The sequence below is a fragment of the Xenopus tropicalis genome, chromosome 3, assembly GCF_000004195.4.
Source record: "Xenopus tropicalis strain Nigerian chromosome 3, UCB_Xtro_10.0, whole genome shotgun sequence".
Taxonomy (NCBI): domain Eukaryota; kingdom Metazoa; phylum Chordata; class Amphibia; order Anura; family Pipidae; genus Xenopus; species Xenopus tropicalis.
Genome location: NC_030679.2, coordinates 20,025,592 through 20,052,923, shown reverse-complemented (window position 1 = coordinate 20,052,923; position 27,332 = coordinate 20,025,592). Strand labels below are relative to the sequence as shown.

Below are 27,332 nucleotides of genomic sequence, written 5' to 3'. Positions count from 1 at the left end.
ACTGTTATACTGTTTAGTGAAACTTGAACATTGCACTTAACTCTTTCCCTGCCAACGATGTAGCTCCTATGTGCTGGCATAAAAAGACGTTAGGCGCCAAGCACGTAGAAGCTAAGTTCTTTATCTTGCGCTCGTTCTCTGCATTTGGCGCTTAATCCGAATGCAGAGAACGAGTGCAAGGTAAACAACGAGCACAGGGTAACTAACCGCCCTGTGCAATACCTTTTGTGTATTGTTTTGGTGTTTTTATTACATTTTCTATGATTTTGGTGCATTTTTAGTCATTTTATTGCATTTTTAGTTATGCATAGTTGTTGTTCGCTTGACTTTGTCTGTAAAACTAATTTGCCCTAGCCAAAATACTCAAACTGTGATTCTGACTGCAGATATCACTAGGAAAAAAAAAAACATTGATTTTAGTGATTTTTGTTTTGGATTTTAGCAATTTTATTGCATTTCACATTGTTCTTTGTTACTTGTCTTTGCACATGGACATTTTCTCTGCTGTATTTCAATTTGGCTTCCTCTGTACACCGCATAGTTTGGTAAATCTATGCATATTAGGCATCAAACTGTTCAGTAGACCTCTGGCGTTCAAATTTAGAGTGTTTTTTTGTTGGTACTTTACGAAATGTGGGGTACATAATGGGGCAAAATGCAAGCTTTGTGACGATTTTCAGAAATGTTATAAAAACCGTTCTGTTTAGCATAGCTTTGTATTTTGGTAGTTTGCAGTAGAAAGATGTATTTACCAATTTTTGTTTTGTCAGAATGTGTACTTTCGGAAAATGTATGGTTTTCTAGGGTCTCCATACTGTTAGGGGGTCGTATGGCACATAATACAAATACCGGGTGCAAAAACTGCACGAGCCGGAGCATCATATGTGAAAATTTATATGAACTATTTTTATTTGGGTGCCCCTGTACGCCACATAGTTGGTTAAATCTATGCATATAGGGCATCAAACTATTCAGTAGACCTCTGGTGTTCCTATTTGGGGTGAATTGCCTTTGTATGAGATAAATGCGGCAAATTGCTACATTTTTAGGCAATTTTCTGAAATGTCATAGAAACCACTAACTTTAGGAAAGCTTTGCTGATTGGTACTTTGGTGTAGAAAGGACTCTTTACCCATGTTGGATTTGTCAGAATGTGTACTTTCCAAAAATATATGGTTTTCAGGGGTCACCCTAAATTTCTGCAATTTCTATCCCACATAAAACTGCCATGTGTTTATGAATTAGGTAAAGGTAAGCCATGAAATTAGTGTGCTTTGATAAACCTATGTACAGTGGGCATCAAACTGTTCAGTAGACCTCTGGGGTTCATATTTAGGGTGTTTTATATAGCTACCTAATGACCTGTAGAAAATAAGATGCTTCATATTGGAAGTTTTCAAGTGATTTTTGGAAATGTCATAAAAATTGGCAAACTTAGGAAAGCTTTGTGGCTTGGTACTTTGGAGTAGAAAGACATGGGTACCCATTTTAGGTTTAGGGAAATTGTACTTTCCAAAAATATGAGGTGGGGTGAGTGTACTTGACACGTTCAAGAGACATGGGACTTTCCAAATCAGTTGTATTTTCATGCATAAAATAATTTTTGTTTCTGGTGTATGTGTTTATATTATAGAATTTTTTTTTTTTCATTTTTTAGAAGCCTATATTAGAATTAGAATTACACAAAAATTCTACCATATTTTGAAAGCTTAGGTTGTTGTCCTGAAAAAAAACTATATATTGTTTTCCTGGGTAAACTAAAAGTCCCCCCGAAGAAAGGCCCCTAAAGTGAAACAGTGCAAAATGTTCAAAAACTGTCTGGCAGTAGAAGTTCCGCTTTGACCAAAACGGCTGGCAGTGAAAGGGTTAACTATCAATTGTGTCATTAAACCGAAAAAATGTCCCAACTTTAAATGACTCTTATTAGATTTTTGTATAAATAAGAGAAATAATCATTGTTGGACTGAACCACCAGGATACCTGGAAAACTCCCAGGTGGGCCCAGGTGTCAGTGTGCCCTCTCTCTTGAAACTATATAGCCCGGGAATCCCCAACCTTTTTACCCATCAGCCACACTCAAATATTAAAAAAGTTGGGGAGCAACACAAGTATGAAAAATGTCCTGGAGGTACCAAATAAGGGCTGTGATTGGCTATCTGGTCGCCCTTATGTGGACTGTCTGCCTACAGGAGGCTCTGTTTGGCAGTACACCTGGTTCTTATGCAACCAAAACTTGCCTCCAATCCAGGAATTCAAAAATAAGCACCTGCTATGAGGCCGCTGGGAGCAACATCCAAGGGGTTGGGGAGAAACATGTTGCTCACAAACTACTGGTTGGGGATCACTGATTTAGCATATTTTATGGTCATTCCCTATTTCTGTATGGGAGCAAGAAAGTTTGAAGGAGGAGTGGAGAAATTAACGTTTTGAGTGGGTCCATGGTCCAGGGTTATCTGGTGGGCCCCTGCCATCTCAGTCTGACACTGGAATCATGAGAGGGGGATTATCAGAACTATACAAGACTAAAGAGGTAAAATGCACAAATGTGAAAAATGAAGTCCAAGTAACTTAGCTTCTGATTTACGCTTATATTTGTCTGGACTTATATTACAGTGTATGTAAAGAAAATTCAAGAAAGGAAAAAAAAAATACGAATACAAATAATCACAGGAATGGACAGTGGATTTTTTTTAATTATTATTTGTAGAAAAAAAGAAAAAACGAATATCCAACTAAAACAACAGCAACAAACGATAAAGAGTACTGCAAAAATACAGTAAAAGATTTATGGTAATTTTTGCTCAGGACTATGGTGAATTCTCAGTTCTGAATAGTTAACTCCCAAGCGCCTTTTGCACCAACGCACTTTATTGTTTTTCTTCCTTCTGGTCCTCTTTTTGTTGTCCACTTTCAGTGCTGCTTCTTTCAGATGCCATCTGGTAACAAAAAAAAAGGCAAGATGTAACAAATTAGTTTTCATTTTTATTATGCAAAATGATATTTAAATAAAGCTTAAAAATACTTGTGGAAAAAAGCTCCCCCATACCCCACACAAAAACGCACGCCAGCATTTGCTTTCCAGGACAATGCCCCCTGCTGTGACAGGAAGACAAGTTATTGAAGGGGTACTTCAGACTTAAGTTTACTTTTAGTATGTTATAGAATGGCCAATTCTTAGCAACTTTTCAGTTGGTCTGCATTTTTGTACAGTTTTTTTTTTTTTTAATTATTTGCCTTCTGTCTCTTTCCAGCTTTGATCACCGACACTGGCAGCTCTGTGAGGCTATAATTATATTATTGTTGTAACCTTTGTCACTTATATTTCTATTCAGCCCCTCTCCTTTTCATATTTCAGTGTCCCTATTTAAACCACAGAACCAAATAAGAAATGAAGACCAATTGCAAATTGTCTCAGAGTATCACTCTCTACATTATACTAAGAGTTAATTTAAATGAACAACCTTCTGAAGTTTAACTTTTGCCTATCCATGGCAGCATTTCAGACTTAATACAGATCACCTCTAAGGGCAAAGACACACCAGCCTACTTCCTGTTACAGGTAGAGCTGCATTATTTCTGGTCATGTGATCTCTGAGGGAGCACACAGCCCGTTGATAAATGGTGGATAAAGTGAAAGGATGTAAAAGGGCAATGTTTACTGAGATTATATATATATTATATAGATAGATAGATATTCCAGTTGGCGAGATTCTTTAATAGGTCACTTAACATAATATAAACTGTTATTTACTTACCCACATAGTTTTCTATAAATTCTAATTTGGTTTGACTGCCAGGGATCCCCAACCTTTTTTTTTTTTTTTTTATAACCCATGAGCCACACTCAAATGTAAAAATAGTTGGGGAGCAACAAAAGCATGAAAAATGTTCATTAGGGTGCCAAGTAAGGGCTGTGATTGACTCTTTGGTAGCTCCTATGTGGATTGGAAGCCTAAATGAGGCTCTGTTTGGCAATACAACTGGTTTTTATTCAACCAAAACTTGCCTCCAAGTCAGGAATTCAAAAATAACTACCTGGTTTGGGGGCAGATCAATATACAAGGGGTTGGAGAGCAAAATGTTGCTCACAAGCCACCAGTTGGGGATCACCGGTTTAAGCCTATCAACCCTGAACATTACATTATCATTCATTCTTAAGTGCCAGTTATGGTTTAACCTTGTTTCACTCTCCAAGTTGGAAGTCATTTGATGTCGTCTGTTTTAAAATCTATTTTAGGTTTTAGCAAAAAAAACACCAAAATGTGACGGCTGGTAACACTAGGAAATAAACCGATAAATACCTTTTTGTAAGCCATTTCAAATAATTTAAGTGAAGCCTGTTGGAGAGTTGATGAAGCATTTCTGATGGTCTCCCCAGTTTCTTCGTCTTTTCGTGTCAGGAGTTCTTTTACCTTGCTTATCTCTTCTTTAAGTTTGTTGCACTGCAGACAATGGGAGACATGTAATGAATGCAATGACACAACACCACATTAAGTATATGAGGTAAAGGATCTACTATCCGAAATGCTTCAGATAATAAATAGATCACAATGGATGAAAATACTTTAAGCCTACAAAAATAATTCCAACATTAAATAAAGCCAATAGGATTGGTATACCAATATGGTTTTATTATTTCAGAGAAAAAGAAAAAAATTGTTTTTTAAAATAAGAATTATTGGTTATAATGGACTCTATGGGAGATGGCCTCCCTGTAATTTGGAGCCTTCTGGATGATGAGTTTCCAGATAAGAAATCTCATACCTGTACTAGCAAATCATTAAAACATAACTCACTCATATCAAAGCATGTCAGCTGAATGAAACTGATAGCAAAGATTGAAAGGATGATATACCCTTTTAAATGGTAGGTAATGCCACCATTTTTTTTACCAAACACATTTCGTTTAAAACAAATGACAAGTTCCACAGATGAGTTTACATATATAGTTTTTTGGAGAGTTGTGGGGGAGCGGTGTTGCACACTTGCAGCACACACACATATACAGAATATTTTATTCAATAAAAAAAAAGTTATTTGTCAATTAATGTGAACATTAATCACACTGTGCAACTACTTTTCTATTTTATTTTGGTGTTTCTTTTTGCGTTTTCTATTCTGTATTGCTAATGATTTGCTTGTTGGTGACAATAAAACTTTCATTGCACAGTTTCAGTAAAGGTATACCTTACTGACTAAGGTCTGCAGGAGCAGTTTAAACTACTGCTGTACAATAGCTAATAAAGGGTAGGTTTTATTTCTTACTCCCGTATATAATATGTATATAAATAAACCAGCTCTTTAAAAACAAAACATCAAATATAAAATAATACAACATGTGTATCCAAATTGATGAATGTTTGCCGAAAAAACATACAAGGGCAATGTATCGCCTAATTAAAACTCATCCATGTATTAAAGTAAAACCACAATCAAAAATGGACTAACCAACTTGTTAAGTATTGGACTAAAGAATTTATAAATCAATAAACATTTTAAAAAATTGAGCATAAGTAATTATGAACTAATTATTACTAATTAAGGGCTTATGTATTAAGGTGACCATACGCGCTAAGATCAGTTTGCTTGGCGAGGTCCCCAAGAGAGCCGATCTTCTCCCCATATCAGGCTAATTCGAATTAGAACGGGTTTAGGCATCAGCCGGTTCGGGGACCAAATCAATGAGCCGATGTGGTCCCTGATCAGACTAATTTTCAAACCTGCCCTATCGAGATCTGGGCAATTTCATGCCGGATTTTGGTCGGGCAGGCCCGTCGATAAACTGCCGAATCGGTCTAAGGGGCCGATATCGGCAGCTAAAAACGGCCTATGTACGGTCACCTTAGACTCCGGTATGAAGTATTGGACTAACCAACTACCCACTTATGTATTAAGATGTATCTTTTAGGCTATGGTAAGACTATGTTAAAGTCATTTAACCTTTTTTCTTAACTGAAATCAAAAAGTAATATCAAACCTCATCAGCTGGCAGCTGATCCTTAAATTCCTCCATTTTTGACTCTGTGTCATGAATAATACCTTCAGCATTGTTAACCGCCTCCACACGTTCCTAAAAAATAAAATTATATGTACAGATTACATTTACTGATAATAAATTTTACAAATGATTGCAATGTAATATTTATAGCCTGATACGGTTATGCCCTTAATGTCATTAAAAGTGCTGTTTTTGAGCTCTGGCTTTGTCACAGGGCCACCAGTCTACTGTAAGCCAACAACAAAAGTGCTGTTTAAAATGGACTAGCATTTAATTTAACCCTTTAACCATTTCCTGCCAACAATGTAGGTGCTAGGTCATCAGGAGGGGAAGTGACATACTGTCAATGATATAGCATTATGCTACCGGGTTTAAGCTTACACTGCAGGGAAATGTGCTACCTAGCAATGCTATGAACAATAGAATCTATAAATGTAGCATCTATGCCAGCGTTTTTCAACCACTGTTCCGCGGCACACTAGTGTGCCGCGAGATGTTGCCTGGTGTGCCGTAGGCAGGGCACCAATGTACTAGGGGGGCACTGCTCTTGGCACCAATGTACTAGGGGGGCACTGCTGCTGGGCACCAATGTACTAGGGGGGCACTGCTCTTGGCACCAATGTACTAGGGGGGCACTGCTGCTGGGCACCAATGTATTAGGGGGGCACTGCTGCTGGGCACAGAGTTAAATTTTTTAACATTTTCTAATGGTGGTGTGCCTCGTGATTTTTTTCATGAAACAAGTGTGCCTTTGCCCAAAAAAGGTTGAAAAACACTGATCTATGCACTTGCAGCAGATTCTTCTGGGCAAACATAAGAGAAGGGTTTTTATAGGCTTTCAGGACCTGATGTCGAATGACATGATATAAATGGCATGTTAGCTGTTGTTGCGCCAGAGGTACCTATGGAAGTAGAGGTAAGTTAGTGATGATGCAGCACTTGGGAGAAGAGCCTACATGGGATCCCTCCCATTTAATTTACCATAAATCCTGGTGTCAAAGTGGGCGGCAATAATTTTTACTTTATTCCCCTAATTCTTTATTATTGATATTTGGTTCAGTGTACCATACTCTTTTTATCAATTTATATGCTGAGAAATATCTTGCCAGCAAACCTGGATATTCACATCTGCAAAAGCAACATACCTTTCTCCTTCTATCCTCCTCTGCATACTTTTCTGCATTCTTTACCATATTCTCAATGTCATCTTTGCTAAGTCCACCAGAAGACTGAATAACAACTTAAAAAAATAAAGAGGAACATTTCAAAACTCAGACAGCAGTAGTCATTAAAAATTATTGAACATTAATTTTTTTTTTATAAAAAGCTAAAAACTTTGTGTATAGCAAGCAAAAACAAAGTGCCAATTTTTTTTTATTTTAATTAATAAAAAAAGTGTGGAAGTATTATATATAATACACTAAAAGCTACTATTCTTAACTTTGCCTTACCGTTTCCCAAACATGAAAAGGGCAGGAAGGAAATTCTGGGCACAGAGCAGGGCAGTAGCTTGGCATATGAAGGCAAATATACCAAATAGTAAGGAACTGGTATAAAGATCTGTGTACAGTCGCAGCATAATCTGTTTAGGGTTTACAGTAGCATTTTTCTTAGGCTGGCATAAAATGTATTGGGATTGATGTAATTATGCCTGGGGCTTAGGTTTAGCCACTGTGTGCATTGTGACTGCGGAAAGGAAAGATTTTTTTTAAGCCACATCTTAATGGCTTGACTTTTAGGTACCAAGTCAAAACCCTAGACATTTTTGCTGATCACTTGCCACTGACTATATAGGAAATCTATAACAGCAAATAAAAATAAGGTGCATGTGTAAACTAATATGCATGCCTACTTTGTTGTTCACGGCCTGTCCCTTTGTCTTTTGCAGATACATGAACAATTCCATTTGCATCAATGTCAAAAGTGACTTCAATCTGAGGCACTCCACGAGGCGCAGGGGGGATTCCAACCTATGGAGGAAAAAAAAAAAAAAAGAATTTAGACCTAATATAAAGATGATATTTTGAACAAATCTGTACTGCACCAATGACACAGTGGCATTTAATACTTGTTAATCACACTTTTAATCAATTTAGGGAAAACTTTAAAAAAAATGTATTATACCATTATATAACAATTTTCATTTCTTCAGGTGAAAAAATAAATATATGTTTGACCTCTTGACTTGATCTTGGCTTTAAAAGAGCAGTTCATTGTAAAAATGAAACTGGGCAAAATAAATAATGTTTTCAATATAAATGTTATCTACAAAGGCAGGAGTGGGCAGATGTCTAACAATAGTCAGAACACTACTTCCTCCTTTGCAACTCTCTCAGTGACTTGAGGGGGGGGGGGCATATTGGACAATATTGTTCAGTTAGTTTGCTTTTGAATCTGACCTGCGTGGTCACAAACTAACTGAACAGTTACGTCCCATGTGCCCACCCCCAAAGTCACTGACTGACTAAGAGGTTAGAGAGCTGAAAGCCGGAAGTAGTTTTCTGGCTATTATGTTAGACATGTGTCCAATCCAGCCTTATAGATTACATTTTTGCCTAACTATATTATAAATATTTAATTTTGTGCAGTCTGTCCATTTTACCCAGTTTCATCTCTACAGTAAATTGTTCCTTTAATAACGCATAAATGCAAACTGGTGTTTGCTTTTCTTTGCCAGTATTTTATCTGTGGTATGTTTAACTCACATTACACTGAGTGGACCTGGGGCACAGGGAACAACAGCAAAGAGCAAAGGTGGACATACATGGGCCAATAAAATTGTTAGTTTTCAGCTCAGGTACGGGGCACTTCCCGATCAACATGTGGCCAAAAATGTCAGGCAGGTTTAAAAATCCTGTTGTGACTAGGAGCGCTTTGGCGTGTTGATGGGTTCCTTGTCCTGACGGCCTGCATCCCATCAATGTGACTGGGCCAAACGACTGCATCAATCCAATATCTCCCTCCTCAAGGTGGGCATATCACTGAAAGATCCACTTGTTTGGTGAGGTCACCAAACAAGCAGATCTTCAAGTGTACGACCACCTTAAGGGGATCAAGTGTTTTGTATACATTTGACATTATTTTCTAAAAACAGCCAACAGCAAAATACAGTTAATGAAATCTCATTACTCACCAATGTAAACTGACCAAGAAGTTTATTGTCACTGGCCATTTCTCTCTCTCCTTGATGAACTTTAATTTCTACCTGTGTTTGGCCATCCGCAGCAGTAGAGAAGACCTTAAAATAAAGATTTTAAAATGTCAGCTTATCCAAAGTCTTGTTACCAACAAACTTTGTGCACCTTAACATTTTCTTCTGATGTCATAAAGAAAAAATATTTCAAGCACATTTAAACACACATAAACGTGTGTATTAGGGTTAAATAAATAGATGTCTGTCCCTTGCCTCATAATCCCCCAATTCTGTAAATTAATACAAAAGGTCATCTAAAGAAAAAGAATATTGCATACTTTGTTTAGGAGAATGGCCGGTAGGACGTTTAGTCCCCTGAACTATATCTTCAGGCGATAAAACGCATGAAAATACCTTTGCATTAGTGTGTGTGTGTAAATCCCCACTGGTAAAACACATGATTTGCTCAAGTGCTGGAAAATGCCTTCTCTTGCATCCTGTCATTACCTTTAGGGGCACATTTATTATAGTGTGTAAGCCAACATCACTGGTGATGTTGCCTATAGCAACCAAACCTCAATTAAATTTGAATAGTCACCTTCAAGTTAGAAAACAAACACAAATATATGATTGGTTGCAATAGGCAACATCACCGGTGATGTTGGCTTACACACTATAATCAATATGCCCCTTATTTAGGGGCACATTTACTAATCCACGAATCTGAATCACGAATGGGAAAAAAACGGATTGGAAACGAAAATTTCTGAAGATCGCAAATATCACGAAAATGCTTACGAAAAAATCGTATTAGTCACGAAAATATCGTATTGGCGATCCGAAAGTCACGAAATTTTCGTACCGAACAATTGTAAACAGTGGTAAAATCTTTCTGATTTTTTCGTGGAAACGTCCGAAAAAGTCGTGCGGCGTACGAAAAAGTCGTCCGGACGCCCGAAAAAATTGGAGAAAATATGCTCGTGCATTCGTGCCTTTGTAAATGTGCCCCTTAGTGTACATTTCAAAAGGGCGTAATAATGTAGATATTTCATGACACATATTTCAATGTGTATAAATAGACTTTCATTGTACCTGGCTTTTTTTGGTTGGTATAGTAGTGTTTCTTCCAATCAGCTTGGTAAAGACTCCTCCAAGTGTTTCAATGCCAAGAGATAATGGTGTGACATCCAACAACAAGACATCTGTAACATCTCCTGCTAACACGCCACCTTGAATGGCAGCTCCAATGGCAACTGCTTCATCCGGATTTACGGCTTTGCTTGGTGCTCGTCCAAACAAATCTTGCACGGTTTGCTGAACCTTTAGAAACAAAGCAAAAGCACGGTCAAAAATTATTAGAAACACTTATATATCTGAACAAATTCCAGTTTTAGGTTTTTCAACACCTCTGGTAACCCCAAGAGAACAGAAAAGCACCACTGTGATGTACTAAATCATTGTCTATGTCAGTGTTGTCCCAATTTATTACTATAAAGGAGTAAAGGGCCAGATTAAATTAATATTATGATATAGTGAGGTCTATGAAGCCTCTGAGCAGACTTGAAAATCTTTTCAAGGGCCACATCCAGCCTCCAGTTGAACAGCCCTGGTGTATGTTATTAGTCTATTCTATTACGAGGGCCCAGCTCAAGTATCATGCATATAAGTATAAGCATTACACTGTCCATTGACAGCCACAGTGACAAACAAGGATATTAAAGGATATTCGGTCCCTGTTGGGGCCTTTCTCAAGACATGTATGTAACATGTCAAATAAATATTTTTTTTCATCATATTATGAAGCCCCAGAGTGCGTCTGTTATGCATTATATGATTTCTAATGTTCCTAAAACGGCACCCTGGCATATACCATTTTTCCTTTGAGTGCACCACATATGTAACAGACAGATAGTCAATCTATCTATCTATACACAAACAATCGTCCTTAAAGAGTGAAATATCACTCATAAACTCAGCGCTTGTTGGTAATAGTCAATTGTAAAGTCTCCAATGCGGTGAAAAAGTGTGAATTTGTGCTGCTTCCTCTTGATGAAAAGCTCCCCTTCAGATGAGCCTCAAAATATGTATGCAGAATGTTGATAGAAGCGCATGTAAAATAAAAGCGAAATATAGTGCAAACGAGTAAAACAAAAAATATCAATGAATCGGGTGAGAGCTTTAGTTGAACACCACCTTAAATGTGACCCAAGCTCTATATATGTGCAAACTGCTCACCAGAATAACGTAACGTGCGCACATTTGATTTACTGCTCCTGAGGAAGCGTGTAGTAGAACACGTGAAACGCGTTGAGCTTTGGAGGACACTCCTATTGTTTTTATCCATATACTACTGCTGTACTGTAAGTAGCCTGCAGAGCGCAGGGCCTTTTATATTTATTAAATAGTTTTACACTATATTTTGCCTCATTTTCTATTCTATATACAACGCTGAACTGGACCTTACTACAATCAAAAGCCCAGTGGGGTTTTGTTTATATGCATATCTGATACGTTATTCTGGTGAGCAGTTTGCACATATATAGAGCTTGGGTCACATTTAAGGTGGTGTTCAACTAAAGCTCTCACCCGATTCATTGATATTTTTTGTTTTACTCGTTTGCACTATATTTCGCTTTTATTTTACATGCGCTTCTATCAACATTCTGCATACATATACACAAACACAATTCAATTTTTGTGTTATTTTAGCATCAACATGCTTAATTTAAAAATGTTACCTTTGGCATTCTTGTCATTCCACCGACCAACAAAACTTCACCAATGTCACTTTTGCCAACTTCTGCGTCTTGCATAGCTTTTTGGCTAGGTGCAACTGTCCTCTTTATTAAATCAGCAACAATTCCCTCAAACTGAGCACGTGTCAATTTCATATTTAAGTGTTTTGGTCCAGAAGCATCCATGGTGAGGTATGGCAGATTGATGTCAGTCTAAAATGGAAACATATATTTTATTCTAGAAAGCAATAATCCTTTTTTACAAAACAAAAAAAGTTGGACAGAAGTTTTAATTACATACAAAAAATATAATTAAAAAAGATACCAGTAAATTATTTCCCTGTGTTGTCTTTGTATTCTATAGGTCAGTGCTGTCCAACTTCTGTGGTACCGAGGACCGGAATTTTTCCGACCTACGTGGTGGAGGGCCGATAATGGAAGCCAGTTTTGACCACTCCCCTTTTTTGAAACCACACCCACTTGAAACCACACCCATGTTATCACATGACCATACCCATATTAATGGTTGTAGTACAGCAAAAACCTGCCATTCTCTGCCTGCGTGTGCCATACTCTGCCTTCCCTACCCTGCCTGTGTGTGCCATACTCTGCCTTCCCTACCCTGCCTGCGTGCCATACTCTGCCTTCCCTACCCTGCCTGAGTGCCTGTGTGTGCCATACTCTGCCTTCCCTACCCTGCCTGTGTGTGCCATACTCTGCCTCCCCACCCTGCCTGTGTGTGCCATACTCTGCCTTCCCTACCCTGCCTGAATGTGCCATACTTTGACTGTGTGTGCCATTCTTGGCTAGTTTGTGCCATACTTGGCCTGTGTGTGCCATACTCTGCCTGCCCTACCCTGCCTGTGTGTGCCATACTCTGCCTGCCCAACCCTGCCTGTGTGTACCATACTCTGCCTTCCCTACCCTGCCTGTGTGTGCCATACTCTGCCTTCCCTACCATGCCTGAGTGCCTGTGTGTGCCATACTCTGCCTTCCCTACCCTGCCTGAGTGCCATACTCTGCCTGCCCTACCCTGCCTGTGTGTGCCATACTCTGCCTGCCCAACCCTGCCTGTGTGTACCATACTCTGCCTTCCCTACCCTGCCTGTGTGTGCCATACTCTGCCTTCCCTACCATGCCTGAGTGCCTGTGTGTGCCATACTCTGCCTTCCCTACCCTGCCTGAGTGCCTGTGTGTGCCATACTCTTGCCTGCCCTACCCTGCCTGTGTGTGCCATACTCTTGCCTGCCCTACCCTGCCTGTGTGTGCCATACTCTGCCTGCCCTATGCTGCCTGTGTGTGCCATACTCTGCTTGCCCTGGCACACACAGGCAGCATATAGTGACACAATGCTGGCACTGCTCCTACAGTCAGTACAATAACTATATATTAAAAAACTTTTTAATTGCAGTACCACCACAGTATATGTTCTTTTTGTAGTGTGCAGGGATTATTTGTGGGTTTCTACTGCTCCTACAGTCTTGTCTGAGGTGTGAACAGGGGAACAATGTGGGTGATTACAGCCTGAGCCTGAGGTGTGAACACTGCAGGGGGCGGACAATGCAGAGATTAAAAGGTGTGAACAACACAGGGGATTACATTTTTAAACAATACAGCCTGAATCTGAGGTGTGAGCAATGCAGGGGGGCAGTTAATCACAGTACTGACTGATACCATTTAAAGCTTACACATGAGTAAGCCATCAAAGCAGCCAGACAGGTGGGGGGGCCACACAGAGGGGGGGTCGCGGGCCGCCAGTTGGACAGCACTGCTATAGGTTATGATATTTGCTGTACTGAGTTCTGAGAGGACAAGAAGGTATTTAATGACCTGCAAAGGGGCAGACAATAGAGATAGTGTGCCCTATTCTCACCCCCTGCTAATTCTAGAGGGAGGGATGAATCACAATAGTCATTTTCCACAGACAATCTGTCTGTTTTTCTGTCAACTACTATTCTGTAGAATAGTTGTAAACTTTCTTATTTGACCATTCATATGGATGTCTAAATATCTGTAGCCTATAAATTCAGTAGAATCTAAATGAGTAGGCACATTAACTCCATCTCTTTTATGCTTTCAAATGGGGGTCACGGACCCTGGCAGCCGAAAACTATTTCTCTGAGCTTACAATTTTATTATTTATTTTTACTTTTTATTACTTAATTTCTTATTCAGTCCCTCTCCTTTGCATATTTCAGCCTCTCATTTAAACCACTGCCTGGCCGCAAGGGTATATAAGACCCTAGAAAACATATAGCTGCTGAAATACCAAACTGAAGAGCTCCTGGAGAGAAAGCTTTATCCCTAAAAAAATAACCAAAAAAAACCAGACCAATTGCAACATTATTTCTTAACTCCTGTCAAAGGTGGTTGTACATGGAAAGATGGAGAAGTAGTAAGGCTGATATTGGCCATACTGCCATGTACTCACGGCCCTATACAACAACCATTTTGCTAGACATGGTCTTTTTCAACCCAACCTAACTGGACATGTGCATTTACAAACCAACCGATTTTGATTGATCTAGTTTCAATTTTTGCAGTAAATCCCAACCACTTTGTTCCTCTATTTGTATCCAGAATTTCTGCTATTGAGCCATGGCTCAGAAACTGAGAACTAAGAAGAAGAACCTAAATATTCTATTACATGATCTCCACCCCAAAAACTATTTTTATATAATGTAAAAAAGAAACCATAATTTAAAGCAATGTCCCAGTAAATCAGCAATTTTCCAAAACCCACTATTTTGGGATAAAAATAGATAAACCCCGAATTCTTGGTGAAAGATTGGGCAAGTACAGAACCGAATCCTAATTTTCATAGGTAAATTGGGCCATGGAAGGGTTAAAGAGAACAGTGTGTGCAGCAAAAAAAAATGTAAACTTTCGTATTTATGTGACGAAAAGTCACATGACTTTAAGGATTCAGTTCAGCAAGGCACATAGATTAGTCTGAATCTGAATTCTGCTTAAAATGCCGAATCCCGAACTGAATCTTGGTTTTGGTGCATCCCTAATAAAAAGGTCCCACCCAACATTCCACCCCTAAAAATATTTGTAATCCTGTTGGGATAATGTAGAAAGGCTCAACACATGAAATTCTTAGAATAGTTTCTGTTCAATTGCAGTCAGGTTAAAAAATGTTGTAGCGCACTTAAAGCTGACATGTTTTTCATGTCGTAAAACTTAATAATGAGTACAAAATAATCAATTGATAATTAGTCAACTACCACTATAACATGCAGATTTTCTTTCTCAAATGCAAACGGCCAATGGCAAATCGTAATGGCAATGTTTCTTTTTTCATTTTTTTTTTTACCCCAATACAAATTCGACAATTATTTTAAAGTTACACACTCACCATTGATAAATATCCTACTAAAAATCCAATAGGAATGAATAGAATGTGGGTTACATTTTATATATTAAGCTCTAAACTCACATTTTGATAAATCTGCCCCATTTATTTGTAGTCAGCTCTCCACCAGCCAAGAATTACAATGCGTTGTATTTTCTGTGATCAACAGTCTTGAGAGGAGAACAACAAAAGTATGCAAGGCTTTGGCTGGAGGAGTGCTGAATTCTGTTCTGTAGTCAGGCCAACCAAGGGAATAGCAAACTGAATTGCAATTTTAATATAATTGTAAAATCACTTATTTTTAATTGTATTTTTTTTTATTATGCAAAAACAGTTCTTTCATTATATGGGTGAACCTTTCCTTTTATTTGAGGCTATTGAACTGTTTAATAAATGCAGCTCAGTAACAATTTCCCACATTTTGTATAATTAGTGCTTTCTGAATATTAATGTTGGGGAGGAAATACAAACTCACCTGCAAAGCGGAAGACAGCTCACATTTTGCTTTTTCAGCAGCTTCTCGGACTCTCTGAAGTGCCATATTGTCTTTGGTAAGGTCCACACCAGACTGTTAAATAAATGGGGGGGGGGGGGGGTAGACCTTCTTTACTTTAATGCATTACACATTACCATCATGCCTACAGTTTTTAACATGCACATCAGTTTGCTATGGAAGGAGATGAACGTAAAGCACAGAAAAGGTCAACATTGGTGTTAAAGAGACGCTGTTGAAGGTGCAAGTAAGAGAATTAAACCTCACATTAGTTAAAGTACAGAATGATTGGGACCTGATAAGGGATATTTCCATAATTTAGATCTTCATACCTTATGACTGATATCATACCTTCTGGCTGATACAAATTTTTTGTGCGATTTCAAGCAAACGCCTTCTTATTGGTTGCTATGTGTTACCACACCTGGACACATTTTGTGCTTTTTATTACATATGGGGGTTCATAAAAATAAGATTTTAATTGTATTTATCTTGTACACTAACCTCTCTTTTGAACTGCTTTACAATATGCTGCAGCAAAGCTTGATCAAAATCTTCACCTCCAAGGAATGTGTCTCCATTTGTGGATTTTACTTCAAAAACCCCCTTCTGAATTTCTAGAATCGAAATATCAAATGTTCCTCCCCCAAGATCATAGACCGCAATACTAAAAACAGGAGGAAAAAAAAAAAAAAAGTCATACAAGTTTATTCTTTTATAGAATGTTTTTAATCAAGGGGCTTTATTATATCCAGTATATCTCTAGTAAATGCTCCCACGAAAGGATAACATTTTATAAACAGTATAACACTTGCCTAACAAGTACATAAGGAATGCATAGTAAAGAGGGACAAAAAGAAATGCTGTGCGTAGCAGCAAAATAACACTGCCGGCATCCTCTTCTGGCTCTCTAATTTATAGGTGTGCCCCCAACACGGCCCACCCCTTTTGTGAAATCATTGCGGGGCAGGCACAGGTTTAAAAAAATAGAGGGAAAAAGCTGGGTCATGTGTGGGTCCAGGATTTCTCAAGTTACACATCACTACTCTATAGCTTATTAGTTACTATTGTATCTAAGTGCAGGTGTAGCCTGTTATGATTTCGGGGCTCTCTGCCAAAAGCTACCTATTAAAACATTGCATCTTTTTTAGCGTTCAGTGCAGGAGATCAAAGAGAAATGAGGGACATTTTTTAATAAGAATCTGCGGGCTGAGCTGGTAAAAGAGGGACTGTCCCAAAAAAATCGGGACAGTTGGGAGGTATGCACACTTCATTTTTCTATTTTCTTTACTAAAGAAAGTAGTGTTTAAACAGATATTATACGTAGTAATATCAAGAGTTACATATAAATACTAATCAGTGTATAAGGCATTTGTATTTAGAAGGGAGTATTAATATTTAAGACATTTATATTTTGTAAATTGATATAGCCCACAGCACATCAAGATCTTCGAATAGCATGTGATTATCACTGGCGATGAGCAAATTTTTCACCAAGATTCACCGCAGAGATGGGTGAAAAAAGTGTTGCATAAAAAAAAAGGGAAAAAATGGTATTTCTTGACTTTTTGCAGTTTTGCAAATTTTTCAGCGAAATGAAACAGGACAGATTCATAACTAATTAGGATTATTTTTATATACCAGTGACTACCCTATTCCTGCACAAATACACTTAAAGGTGTAGTCAGTGTAAGTCTTTTGACAACTTTAGCAATCATATAAAGTGAGATGCTTCTCTGCCCACACCAAGCAAGGGGTCGCAGATAGGGCCACACTGAGAGACCTAGTGACCCGTGGCGCTACCAGCTTTAGTTAAACAAATATATCCTTTTAGTAATTAATACTCACATTTTGTCATCAGATTTATCTAGTCCATAGGCAAGGGCAGCGGCAGTAGGTTCATTAATAACTCTCAAGACATTCAGCCCAGAAATTTGCCCAGCATCCTTTGTCGCCTAAAATGACATTTAGCGAAAACTTTGTGAACTGACAGAAAAAAATGGCGTAAGAAGTTCCTCATTTGGATCAATGAATTTTAACTTTAGTTGTACTCATGCAAAAGCCCAGTTTATATATAAATAGCTTCTCCATTTTAACAGCAGGAACAAAAAAGTGACACCCGTTAGCAGAGATTCTAAATTCAGAGAACAGTGCAGAGAAGGCTCGACATATTGCTAAAATCAGAGATATATAAGCTTTCTTATCTTAACCCTCATACAAAAAAAAAAAAACCACGGTGGATATCAACCAAAAAACATTTTTGCACTTCTAGCCAATATCCATTGCGTCTGCAGATTCCGTGCGTCTGGGCTGATTCAATGCTTCCGGGTGCAGGCACAACTTAAAGCTTTTTAGAATAGAGGGGCTGATTCTCTGCAAGTGTTTTTCTACTTGCCAAGACTCTGCATGGGCCTAACATGTTAGGAAAGCTGGAAGCTGTAGTTCTCAACAGATGGAAAAGGATTTACTACCTTGGCTAACGAGAAAGTTAACTGCAGATCAAGCAGATCTGTGCCCAATTAGCCCACGTGAGTTAAAGGTCTTTAGCTGACAAGTGGATCACATGCTTTGGGCATGAAGACGAGCTGACCAAAAAATAAACCCATGGCCTCATGAAGTGAACAAATATTTCATCAGGTCAAAATAAATAACTGTGCGAGATACAGAAATCTGTAACATTTGGGGCACATAATGAGTTTAGAGAATTTGAAGCTTGTACTAAATCTTTATCTTCACAATACATCCTCTAAGTAAAGCTCATTTTCACATCATTAGCTTTCACATGACGTTTTTGTTGTGCTTTTAAAAATTGTTACACACAAGATATGCCAAAGCTGATAAAAGTGTTGATCTATAAGCACATCAGCCCCTTAAGTGCCAAAAACCATAGAATCTACAATGGCAACTGCTATACCACAGATCATTGGTTAGTACCCTGTGTATATGACAAGCTTTTTTTTTGTTTCTTATTTTCTAAAATTTGGGGTTTAGATTCCCCTGAATCCAAAAAGCATGAATTCAATTCTTCCCAAATTTTAATTTCAACACCAACCAAACACTTAATTGCTTTGCATGCAGAGACCCATATTGCACACACTTGAACTATCTGAACAGGCAAAAACATTAACAATGCAAGAATGCAACAAAATCACAAAAACTCTACTTAAAACAAAGTGTGTGCGATATGGGGATTTTAGCACTTTAATAGTTATTTGTAAATGTAATTGCTATTGAAAGCAGCATTTGCTTAACTCCTGGTTATGACTTCTGGTTAAGACAGGGCTGTCATTCCCCTGGCTTATGTTACATTGTCTTAAAAGTCAGAGCCACTAGAGCTGAGAATAAAGGCCAGACAAACACTGCTTTTGATAGCAATTATATACAGTACATTTTAAGTTTTTCAGGGGACTAGAATAAAATGGTGCAAAATCTGGGAAAATGTAAAATCAGAGAAGTTTATTGTGTTATATATTAGTGGGACCATAAAACAATGGCGTAAAATGCAGGAAAACTTAAAATCAGGGGATGTACAATTGAGGTTTCACTGTATACAAAAGTAACCATTATACATTTTTAATGAATGTATATTGCAAAGTTGCTTAGAATTGTTTTCTTTTATCAGGCAAAATTACATTTTTGGGTTGACTTGCCCTTTAAATGAATATATAGACAACATTTAATGCCATTTGCTGGCATAGTGTTTGACCATATAAAAATGTTAATTTGTATTGGGTGGGGGCAAAGTTGTCAGGGAATGTACTATATCACTAATGGAAAAAATAATCGTAAATTTAGCATTTGCGCTGCAAAAAAAAACAAAACCTGTTAGCGAACCCTTTGTAGGTTTGCGATTCCAAATGTTTTTGGTTTTGTGGGTGCGCCGTGTATGTAATAAAAATTCTTGCCTGTTTAATGATTCAACTAAAACTGCTTTTGGTTGAAATGGCTAAACAGTAAAATTGTTTACTGACCTGTCGCTGAGAGTCATTGAAGTATGCAGGCACAGTGATAACAGCATTTTTGGCAGCGTGACCCAAATAGTTTTCTGGAAAAAGTGAACAAAATAAAAAAAAAAAAAAATGGTACAAACCAAAGAATTCATCATAATATAGTAAAGGTGTGTATACAGCTCTGATGTCTGCAGAGACCGACCTGGTGATATATGTTCCCAAGATTAGGGAGCGAAATTTAGTTGAAGCAGCACAACTACATAAATAAACAGCCACTTATTTTAGCTTATGAGATTACTTGATCCCCTTAAATATTAAGATGCAAAGACATGCAACAAAACTAAAAAAATACGAAGAATTTAAAGTGCCCACAAAATCAAACTCTTGACTGTTATACAGGTATTGAACCCCTTATCCAGGAACCCATTATCCAGAAAGTTCCGAATTATGGAAAGGCCATCTCCCATAGACTCAATTTTAATGAAATAATTTACATTTTTAAAATAGTTTCCTTTTTCTCTGTAATAATAAAACAGTACCTTATACTTGATCCCAACTAAAGTATAATTATTCCTTATTGGAGGCAAAACAATCCTATTGAATTTAATTACTGTTTAAATATTTTTTTTAGTAGACTGAGAGATCCAAATTACAGAAAGACCCCTTATCCAGAATACCCCAGGTCCCATACCTGTATATAAAATCTGATCTCGATTCTTTACGTTTTTGTCCTATACTCAGCCTAGTTCACTGCTTCTTTTAGTACCTAACAATGTCTATCAAGTCCTGACAAGAAAGAGCAGGAGAGGCTGGGAATTCTGTGCATTTCTTGACTAAGTGCCAAAGTTCCTGTGCTTTTCCAGTGTTGAATCACACCATGGAACCTCATTTATTAAGTCATAGACCAGTACAGTTTTCTCAAATTTCATAATCCAGCCATGAACTTGTACAAGGCTTTAAGAATGACTGGAGATTTAGCTAAGAGGTTGTCTAAGTAAGCAAACTTTGATTCCCTGAAGTCTGAGGGAGATGTAGCTGGTCAGACAGGAATGGCTCTGTACCCTTAATATTGGTTTAAGAAACTATGTAATTTTGGAAAATCAGTACATGAAGATCATTTTCAGGTTTCCTTTTGCCAGAGGATTTAATGCTAATGAGTGATAATTAAGACTTTAGATACCAGTTCAGTTTATTTAGATTCTTGTGCAATAGGAATTCTCCTATTATGTATTAGTTGAGGGGTAATTTTAAATCTTAAACAATATTCCTTTGTTATCGTTTTCTTTACCCACAATCTAATGTTGTATGAGCCCTAACAGTCTGAAACTTGCTCCCACTTGAAGCTGCTGGGGTCTCGAACCTTAATAAGGATTTAGACTTGCCAGACATTCTCTTTAACTGGAGTAAAAGGACTATTGTGGGAATAGCCTAGAATACTTTTCCCTGCCTGATAGGCTTTAGTGTCTTTAAAGGCAGTAGTTGGTCAATAGTGTAGCAACAAACCTCATTTACCTGCGGATGCAGATTATCTTTAATCCTTAACTCTGGGTTGAATGTTTTTTTTTTAAATACTTTTTATATTATGTACCCAGATACTGGAGCAATTGGAATTTGATCTGCAGGGCAATCTACCTTGATTAACTATCTTACATTACTGAGGAGAGAAGGATAAACCCAAATTATCTAATGCTGAGCCGATTGGCTGAGGCTGTCCTTTAGTTGGGGCTGTCCTGTGACTTTCTAATTTTGTAAATAAACATACTGCTTTAAGAGCTGGCTGGCTATCTCAAGACATTAGATATCGCTGCTTATTTGGCCAGTTTTAGGGTCTGAATTTAGGTCTTCTGTATATTTGCTTATACTTTCTGCCACTGTATTTTTAATTTCCCCATATTATGCCAAGGTCCTTATGTAAACCCTTTATTACCAGTATTTCTTGCTCCCACCCCAAGCACACACAATAAAATCTTCTGTTCCCAAGCCGTTACTCCATTATCAATGAGGTGCAGCCCATCATTGCAATAATCTCCCAAACTCCTGCTGTATTCTTTTAGTAACCACTCAGCAAGTGTAATCTCCTGGGTGATTATTACCCAGCAAGTCACTGCCTTTGGCCTTTTTCCATATTTTAAAAGTCAGCCTCTTTGTCACTTGTGACAACAGAGGACAGAAAGCAAGAACGGAATAGAGAAATACCACATGTGTGGGAGAAAGAGCAAAAATATATGTAAACATATGAATAAAAATATCCAAATAAAATTTATAGTACTATTTATCAGAAAGTACAGGGTACAGGGTGTACTAGACAGAATGGAAGAAAATGTTTACAAGGATTAAGCATTTAATCATTGCATACGTCTAAACCTAAAAATGCTGTATTCAGTACACACCAGTCCATTAAAGGTTATGCACTATTAACCAAAAGATAAACAGCTAATTATTCATGTATGTCACTTACCAGCAGTCTCTTTCATTTTCATTAAAACAAATGCGCCAATCTGACTTGGGGAATACAGTTTTCCATGGGATTCCAACCAGGCATCGCCATTTGAGGCTTTCACAATTTTGAAAGGTACATTTTTACTACAATAAAAAGTATAATTGAGGTATGGCATTAAAACATAGCAGTGGTAAGAATAAATCATTATAATACAATTTAGAGTTTATACCCAACAAATAACGGACAAGTATAATTGCACGTTTAATCAAGTTTTTAGGTGCCAAGAAAGAGAGAGAGAGAGAATGAGAAAGAGATAGGTAACTGTGAAATGTCATCGTTTTCCAAATATGATACAGGACACTACGGGGGGGGGGGGAGATGGCAGAAAAATGAATGTAAAGGTAGAGAAGTAAAAGAGAAGGCAGATTAAATCTAAGCATGGAGGGGGCCAGAGCAAATGTGGCAAAATTTATATAATATATATATATATATATATATATATATATATATATATATATATTATATATGCACCACTGATGGTGCTGGCAGTGTACAGTTTTCCTGATCTCTGGTACTGACCTCATTTTTTTTTTTTTTTGCTGTTGTACACTACCAGTACCTCGATTCTGAGACCCCTGTCTGCTTGGAGTTTTACCTGTGATTGATTGCCTGCCTGCCTGCCTGCCTGTTTCAGCACCTAACTTTTTATTTGCCTTTTTATCTGCCAGAGCTGAAATAAAGCTTCTTTCTGTTTTATACAGATACCTGCCTGGCTGTTTCACTTCAGTGGTCAGTGGCTCATGAAAGTAGGACCAGGCCTATCCTGATGGCACAAAAAAAGCACACTGGTTCCTGACAGAGGTGCAGTCAACTAAATTCTTATTATATATACAATTATAGAAATACATGCATACACACATTTACACATTTACATTTCTTGGGGAGCATGGTCCATTATTTTCATTTGATAATATGGCGGTGGTGCCATTACCCTTTCTTTCAAGTATCATTTACTGGAGATTTCCTAATGCAGGATAAACCAAGTGGTAAAACTCTTTACTGCACCATCTAATTACAGGACATCGTTCTATTTCAAATGTGAAAAGTTGTGTGTCAGAAGTTTCAATAAAACATGCACTTTACTTGCTTTATCTGTGAAGTTATGTCTTACTTCACCTATACAGGATGCAGATTTTTTTTTTACCATAAGTAATATCTGTTAAATTGCAAAACCCTTCTCAAAGAATTAACTTACATGTCTTTTTGAACTTCAGGGTCATCAAAACGTCGGCCAATGAGGCGCTTTGTTGCGTAGAATGTGTTGTTGGGGTTAGTGACTGCCTGTCGTTTAGCTGGCATTCCCACTAAACGTTCAGCATCTGATGAAAACGCTACTACTGAAGGTGTGGTTCTAGCCCCTTCAGAATTTTCAAGGACCTAGAATTTAAATTAAACAGATAATATTAAAATCAAGGATTATAAAACGAATTTAGCAATAGATTATACACACACAACTCTGTAATTGCTGTTAAATAAAAGTCAATTATTTTGTGCTTTGTTTAACAGAATACTGAGAATTGCCCTTTGCGATTTGATTACAAATGTGTACAAAGGTATTTTTAAAGCAGTTACACAATCTAAGTGTTTTGGCAGAGACAACTCTCAGTATCCCCTGTGGCAAGATTATTTTCTGGCATTTTGTAGCAGCCAGAAAATGCAGGTGGTGTTTCATTCTCATTATCTTAGACTATATATATTAAGTCTAAACTGTCTTCTATCTTGTCAGGAAAATTGTAAAAGCACTGAGCAATTATTGAGGGTTTTAAAATTTCTTTTGAAGAGGATATATGCTTTCCATAAAAAAAAAAAAAAAAAAACTTCCTTTAGTGACCTCTAGTGTTCCAAGGTAGGGATTATCCCTCCTGCTACCACATAAGTGATCTGGTTATCCAAGATATTGAGATTACAGTGCAATTTTTTCTTGCCAATATTATACTGTAAACAAACAGGAGGATATAATGCTTTTGGCAGTCCAGCAAAAATGAATGCCAAGTTAGCAAAAAAAAAAAATCCCAAGACATTAATGCCATCGCTGACAACAACCAGGGAGGCAGGATCCTCTTCCATCTATTCTGCCGCTACCCCTGAAAACCTTGTAAAAGGTTATTATTGCTTTGTTTTACTGTAGGAATCCATTCCTATGGCTCATGAAATATGACCCAGTAACATTTTGGGTGTTACAGTGCTACTGAAAGTATACGGTCACTATGATTAAGCAAATAACTGAAATACAATTATACAATGAATAATGAATTAATTCAATTAATATTTTGGTAGTAAATATTTATTTACAGATAGAAGGTTAAGACAGGAAAGAAAAAAAAAAAAAAAAGAAACAGGATACCTTTGCTTGCTTTCCCTCCATTATGGCAACACAAGAATTTGTTGTTCCTAGATCAATACCAATGACAGCACCTTTAATTGATTCAGATCTAAATTGAAGGAAAAAAAAAGAAAAATGAAAAAATAATATATTCCTAAGAGCTGAATGAAATTACACAGAAACAGTGGCTGTAAACATGCATATTTATTTTTGTATATTTGTATAATACACAAAAGCTATAAATATCCTGTAACTTATATCGCTATAAACAATGCTTAGTGATTTTGTTATAATTGGTGCTTAATGATGATTAATTTGCTAAATAAAAAAGTACACCATAAAATCATAACAGAATCCCTTTAACCATATTGAGCATAAGCAAAGTTATGGGAAGCCACAGATTTTTACTGTTCTGATCATTTAGGTCAGTCGTATGGTGTGCATCTATTTGATGTGCTAGCAAAATAGTCAGACATTGGAGAATTAACCAACCTGAACAAAACCCAGACACTGCAAAATGTGAAATATACTTACGCATAGTCCCGTTTAAACACTGATTGCAGAACATCTTGGCTGAGACCATTAAAACAGCCCTAAAATAAACGAAAACATTTTTAATTTAAGATACTGTACGCACAGAAGGTCTTAAAAGGGGCAAAATCAGTATACAGATATGGGATCTGTTTTCCAGAAAGCCCCAAAGTATGGGAAGGCCATCTTCCACACACGTTACTAGAAGCAAATAATTCTAATTTTAAAAATAGGATTTCCTTTTTCTCTGTTTGCAAAGACTTCTGGGACTTCTGGAACAAAAAGGTTCCCGGGAAAAATGAAGAAAAAATGAAATTATTTGGCTTCAGCACAAGAAGATGTATGTGATGAAAACCAAAGACAACATTTCATCACAAGAACCTGATACCAACTGTAAAGCATAGTGTTAGGGAGTGCATAGAATTAAATGGTGCTTAAGCATAATTTGTCCATCTGTCTAAAGAGTAATGGCCAACTGTAATTAGACCTTGTAATTTGACACTGACTCTAAACATTCCAGCAAATGCACCAAAGAATGGCTGTAATAAAAAAAGTTTACTGTCTCCACCACTGGTCTCTGCATAAGGACAGCATATAAATACAATTACTTTGAATTGGCTCACCGGTGGTAGGAGAGTAAGATGAAAGTCAGAAAGGTCTTAGGAGAAATATAAACCTTAATATTTATTGGGGGGGGGGGGGTCAGCTAATTATGTTACATTTATATTAATACTACTCCAGAACTCCCCCTACAAACAAGTATAATAGTAGTGAAGTTTGTCTTTGTGTCTTTTGTAACAAAACAGAATGTACAGCCCTGAATTGTTACACAGACATTACAGTTCCCAGATCTCCTGCTCCAGTCACCTCAAACAACCTGGAAGTGATGGGAAAGCAGAGATACACACAACATTATTCAAACACATCTATAAAGCCCTTGATGTAAAATTTGTGCACAAACATAGCATTAAAACATATTGCAATATAGTCTGTGACAAGTAAAAGTTTGCAAGCTGTAGTGGCATTTTAACACAATTATTTGTTTATAAATGAGCCTGATAACTTGCCCTTGGATCAATGACCACCACTCACATCTTACCTGTTAATCAGAGCTTTCTGATTCTTTTTCATTTACTCTTGAAAAATGTTTATGAAATAAGTAAGAAAATGCTTCAGCTTGGACGCTGCCTAACAAACTTACATGTGTTTACTAGTACAGGTATGGGATCCCTTATCTGGAAACCTGTTATCCAAAATGCTCTGAATTACGGAAAGCCTGTCTCCCATAGACTCCATTTTAATCAAATATTTCAGAATAGTAAAACTGATTTTCTTTTTCTCTGTAATAATAAAACAGTACCTTGTAACTAATCCCAGTTAAAATATAAATAATTCTTATTGGATGCAAAACAAACCTATTTGGTTTGATTAATGTTTTATTGATTTTTTAATTGACTTAAGGCATGGAGATCCAAATTACAGAAAGACCCCTTATCCAGAATACCCTTGGTCCCGAGGATTCTGGATAACGGGTCCTATACCTGTATTTATGGATACATTTTTATAGGATTTTATTACTTTCCATGTAGAAGTATAAAAGAATAAAACTTAATCGGCTTACATGACTGACCATTAGATCGGCAGCCCAGCACACAGTAAACTGTCAATGTCACTGCATTACGAAATTATAATGAGGTTAATTCGCCTAAATTCTCCACTGTATTCATTTCAAATTAATTACGCACTTACACCATTGCATGGCTTAACTGAATATGGCAGGCTGATAAATATATATTTTTATATTGTATTTATATATTTATAAAATAAAACGATTACCTTGCGAAGTATCCGTGACACATGTGAGAGGGACGAGGCTACGGACCCGCTGGCAGTCAGCATGATGAGACCGATAGATACAGTCACACAGGGAGACTTGGGGAACCTTCACTAGGTCAGTACCAGCAGGAAAGAAACCCTTCAGCACTTCTAGAAGCCTCTTAACCACGTGGGTGTGACAGAAAGGTTAAAAGCAAGGTAAAAACCCGATTTCCTCTCACATTTTCCCCTCCTTTGTGCTATAAAGTAAACGCCTGCTCGTAATGCAGTGAAGCTAAACGCTAAATCGCGCGTTTAAACCATAATGTTTTACCTGTTTAGCGCTACTACTAAGATATAGGGTATGAAAACAGAATTGTTAGGAAGTTGATAGAAACGGTGCGTAGCGTAGTTGTGTTTTTACAGGCACTGTTTAGGGCAGCTAAGCTGCAGCGGCATGGGGTCCTTCCTCTCAAGGTCAGCAGGGGTAGGAAGT

General features: G+C 37.4%; 1 protein-coding gene across 1 annotated transcript; it reads right to left on the bottom strand.

Annotated features, from left to right (window-relative positions):
- Positions 1 to 2,664: 2,664 nt before the first annotated feature.
- hspa9 (heat shock protein family A (Hsp70) member 9) lies at positions 2,665 to 27,025 on the bottom strand. The gene is made up of 17 exons (NM_001001229.2): positions 26,858 to 27,025; positions 25,025 to 25,083; positions 24,512 to 24,599; positions 23,363 to 23,544; positions 22,126 to 22,250; positions 19,689 to 19,762; positions 17,566 to 17,672; positions 16,222 to 16,384; positions 15,700 to 15,792; positions 11,870 to 12,079; positions 10,224 to 10,451; positions 9,132 to 9,236; positions 7,851 to 7,968; positions 7,144 to 7,238; positions 5,978 to 6,070; positions 4,302 to 4,442; positions 2,665 to 2,936 (listed from the first exon to the last, which is right to left on the bottom strand). The coding sequence occupies exons 1-17, from the start codon at positions 26,918 to 26,920 to the stop codon at positions 2,868 to 2,870; spliced, it is 2,013 nt and encodes a 670-aa protein (NP_001001229.1). The 5' UTR covers positions 26,921 to 27,025; the 3' UTR covers positions 2,665 to 2,867.
- Positions 27,026 to 27,332: the final 307 nt, after the last annotated feature.

Bases quoted from the DNA above. Each gene is read 5' to 3' on its own strand.
- hspa9 (NM_001001229.2), bottom strand. From the start codon at position 26,920: ATGCTGACTGCCAGCGGGTCCGTAGCCTCGTCCCTCTCACATGTGTCA. The intron at 19,763-22,125 runs GTAAGTGACATA...CACTTTTTCCAG, and splicing joins GAAAATGAAAGAGACTGCTG to AAAACTATTTGGGTCACGCT. The intron at 2,937-4,301 runs GTATTTATCGGT...TTTTGTTACCAG, and splicing joins TTGAAATGGCTTACAAAAAG to ATGGCATCTGAAAGAAGCAG.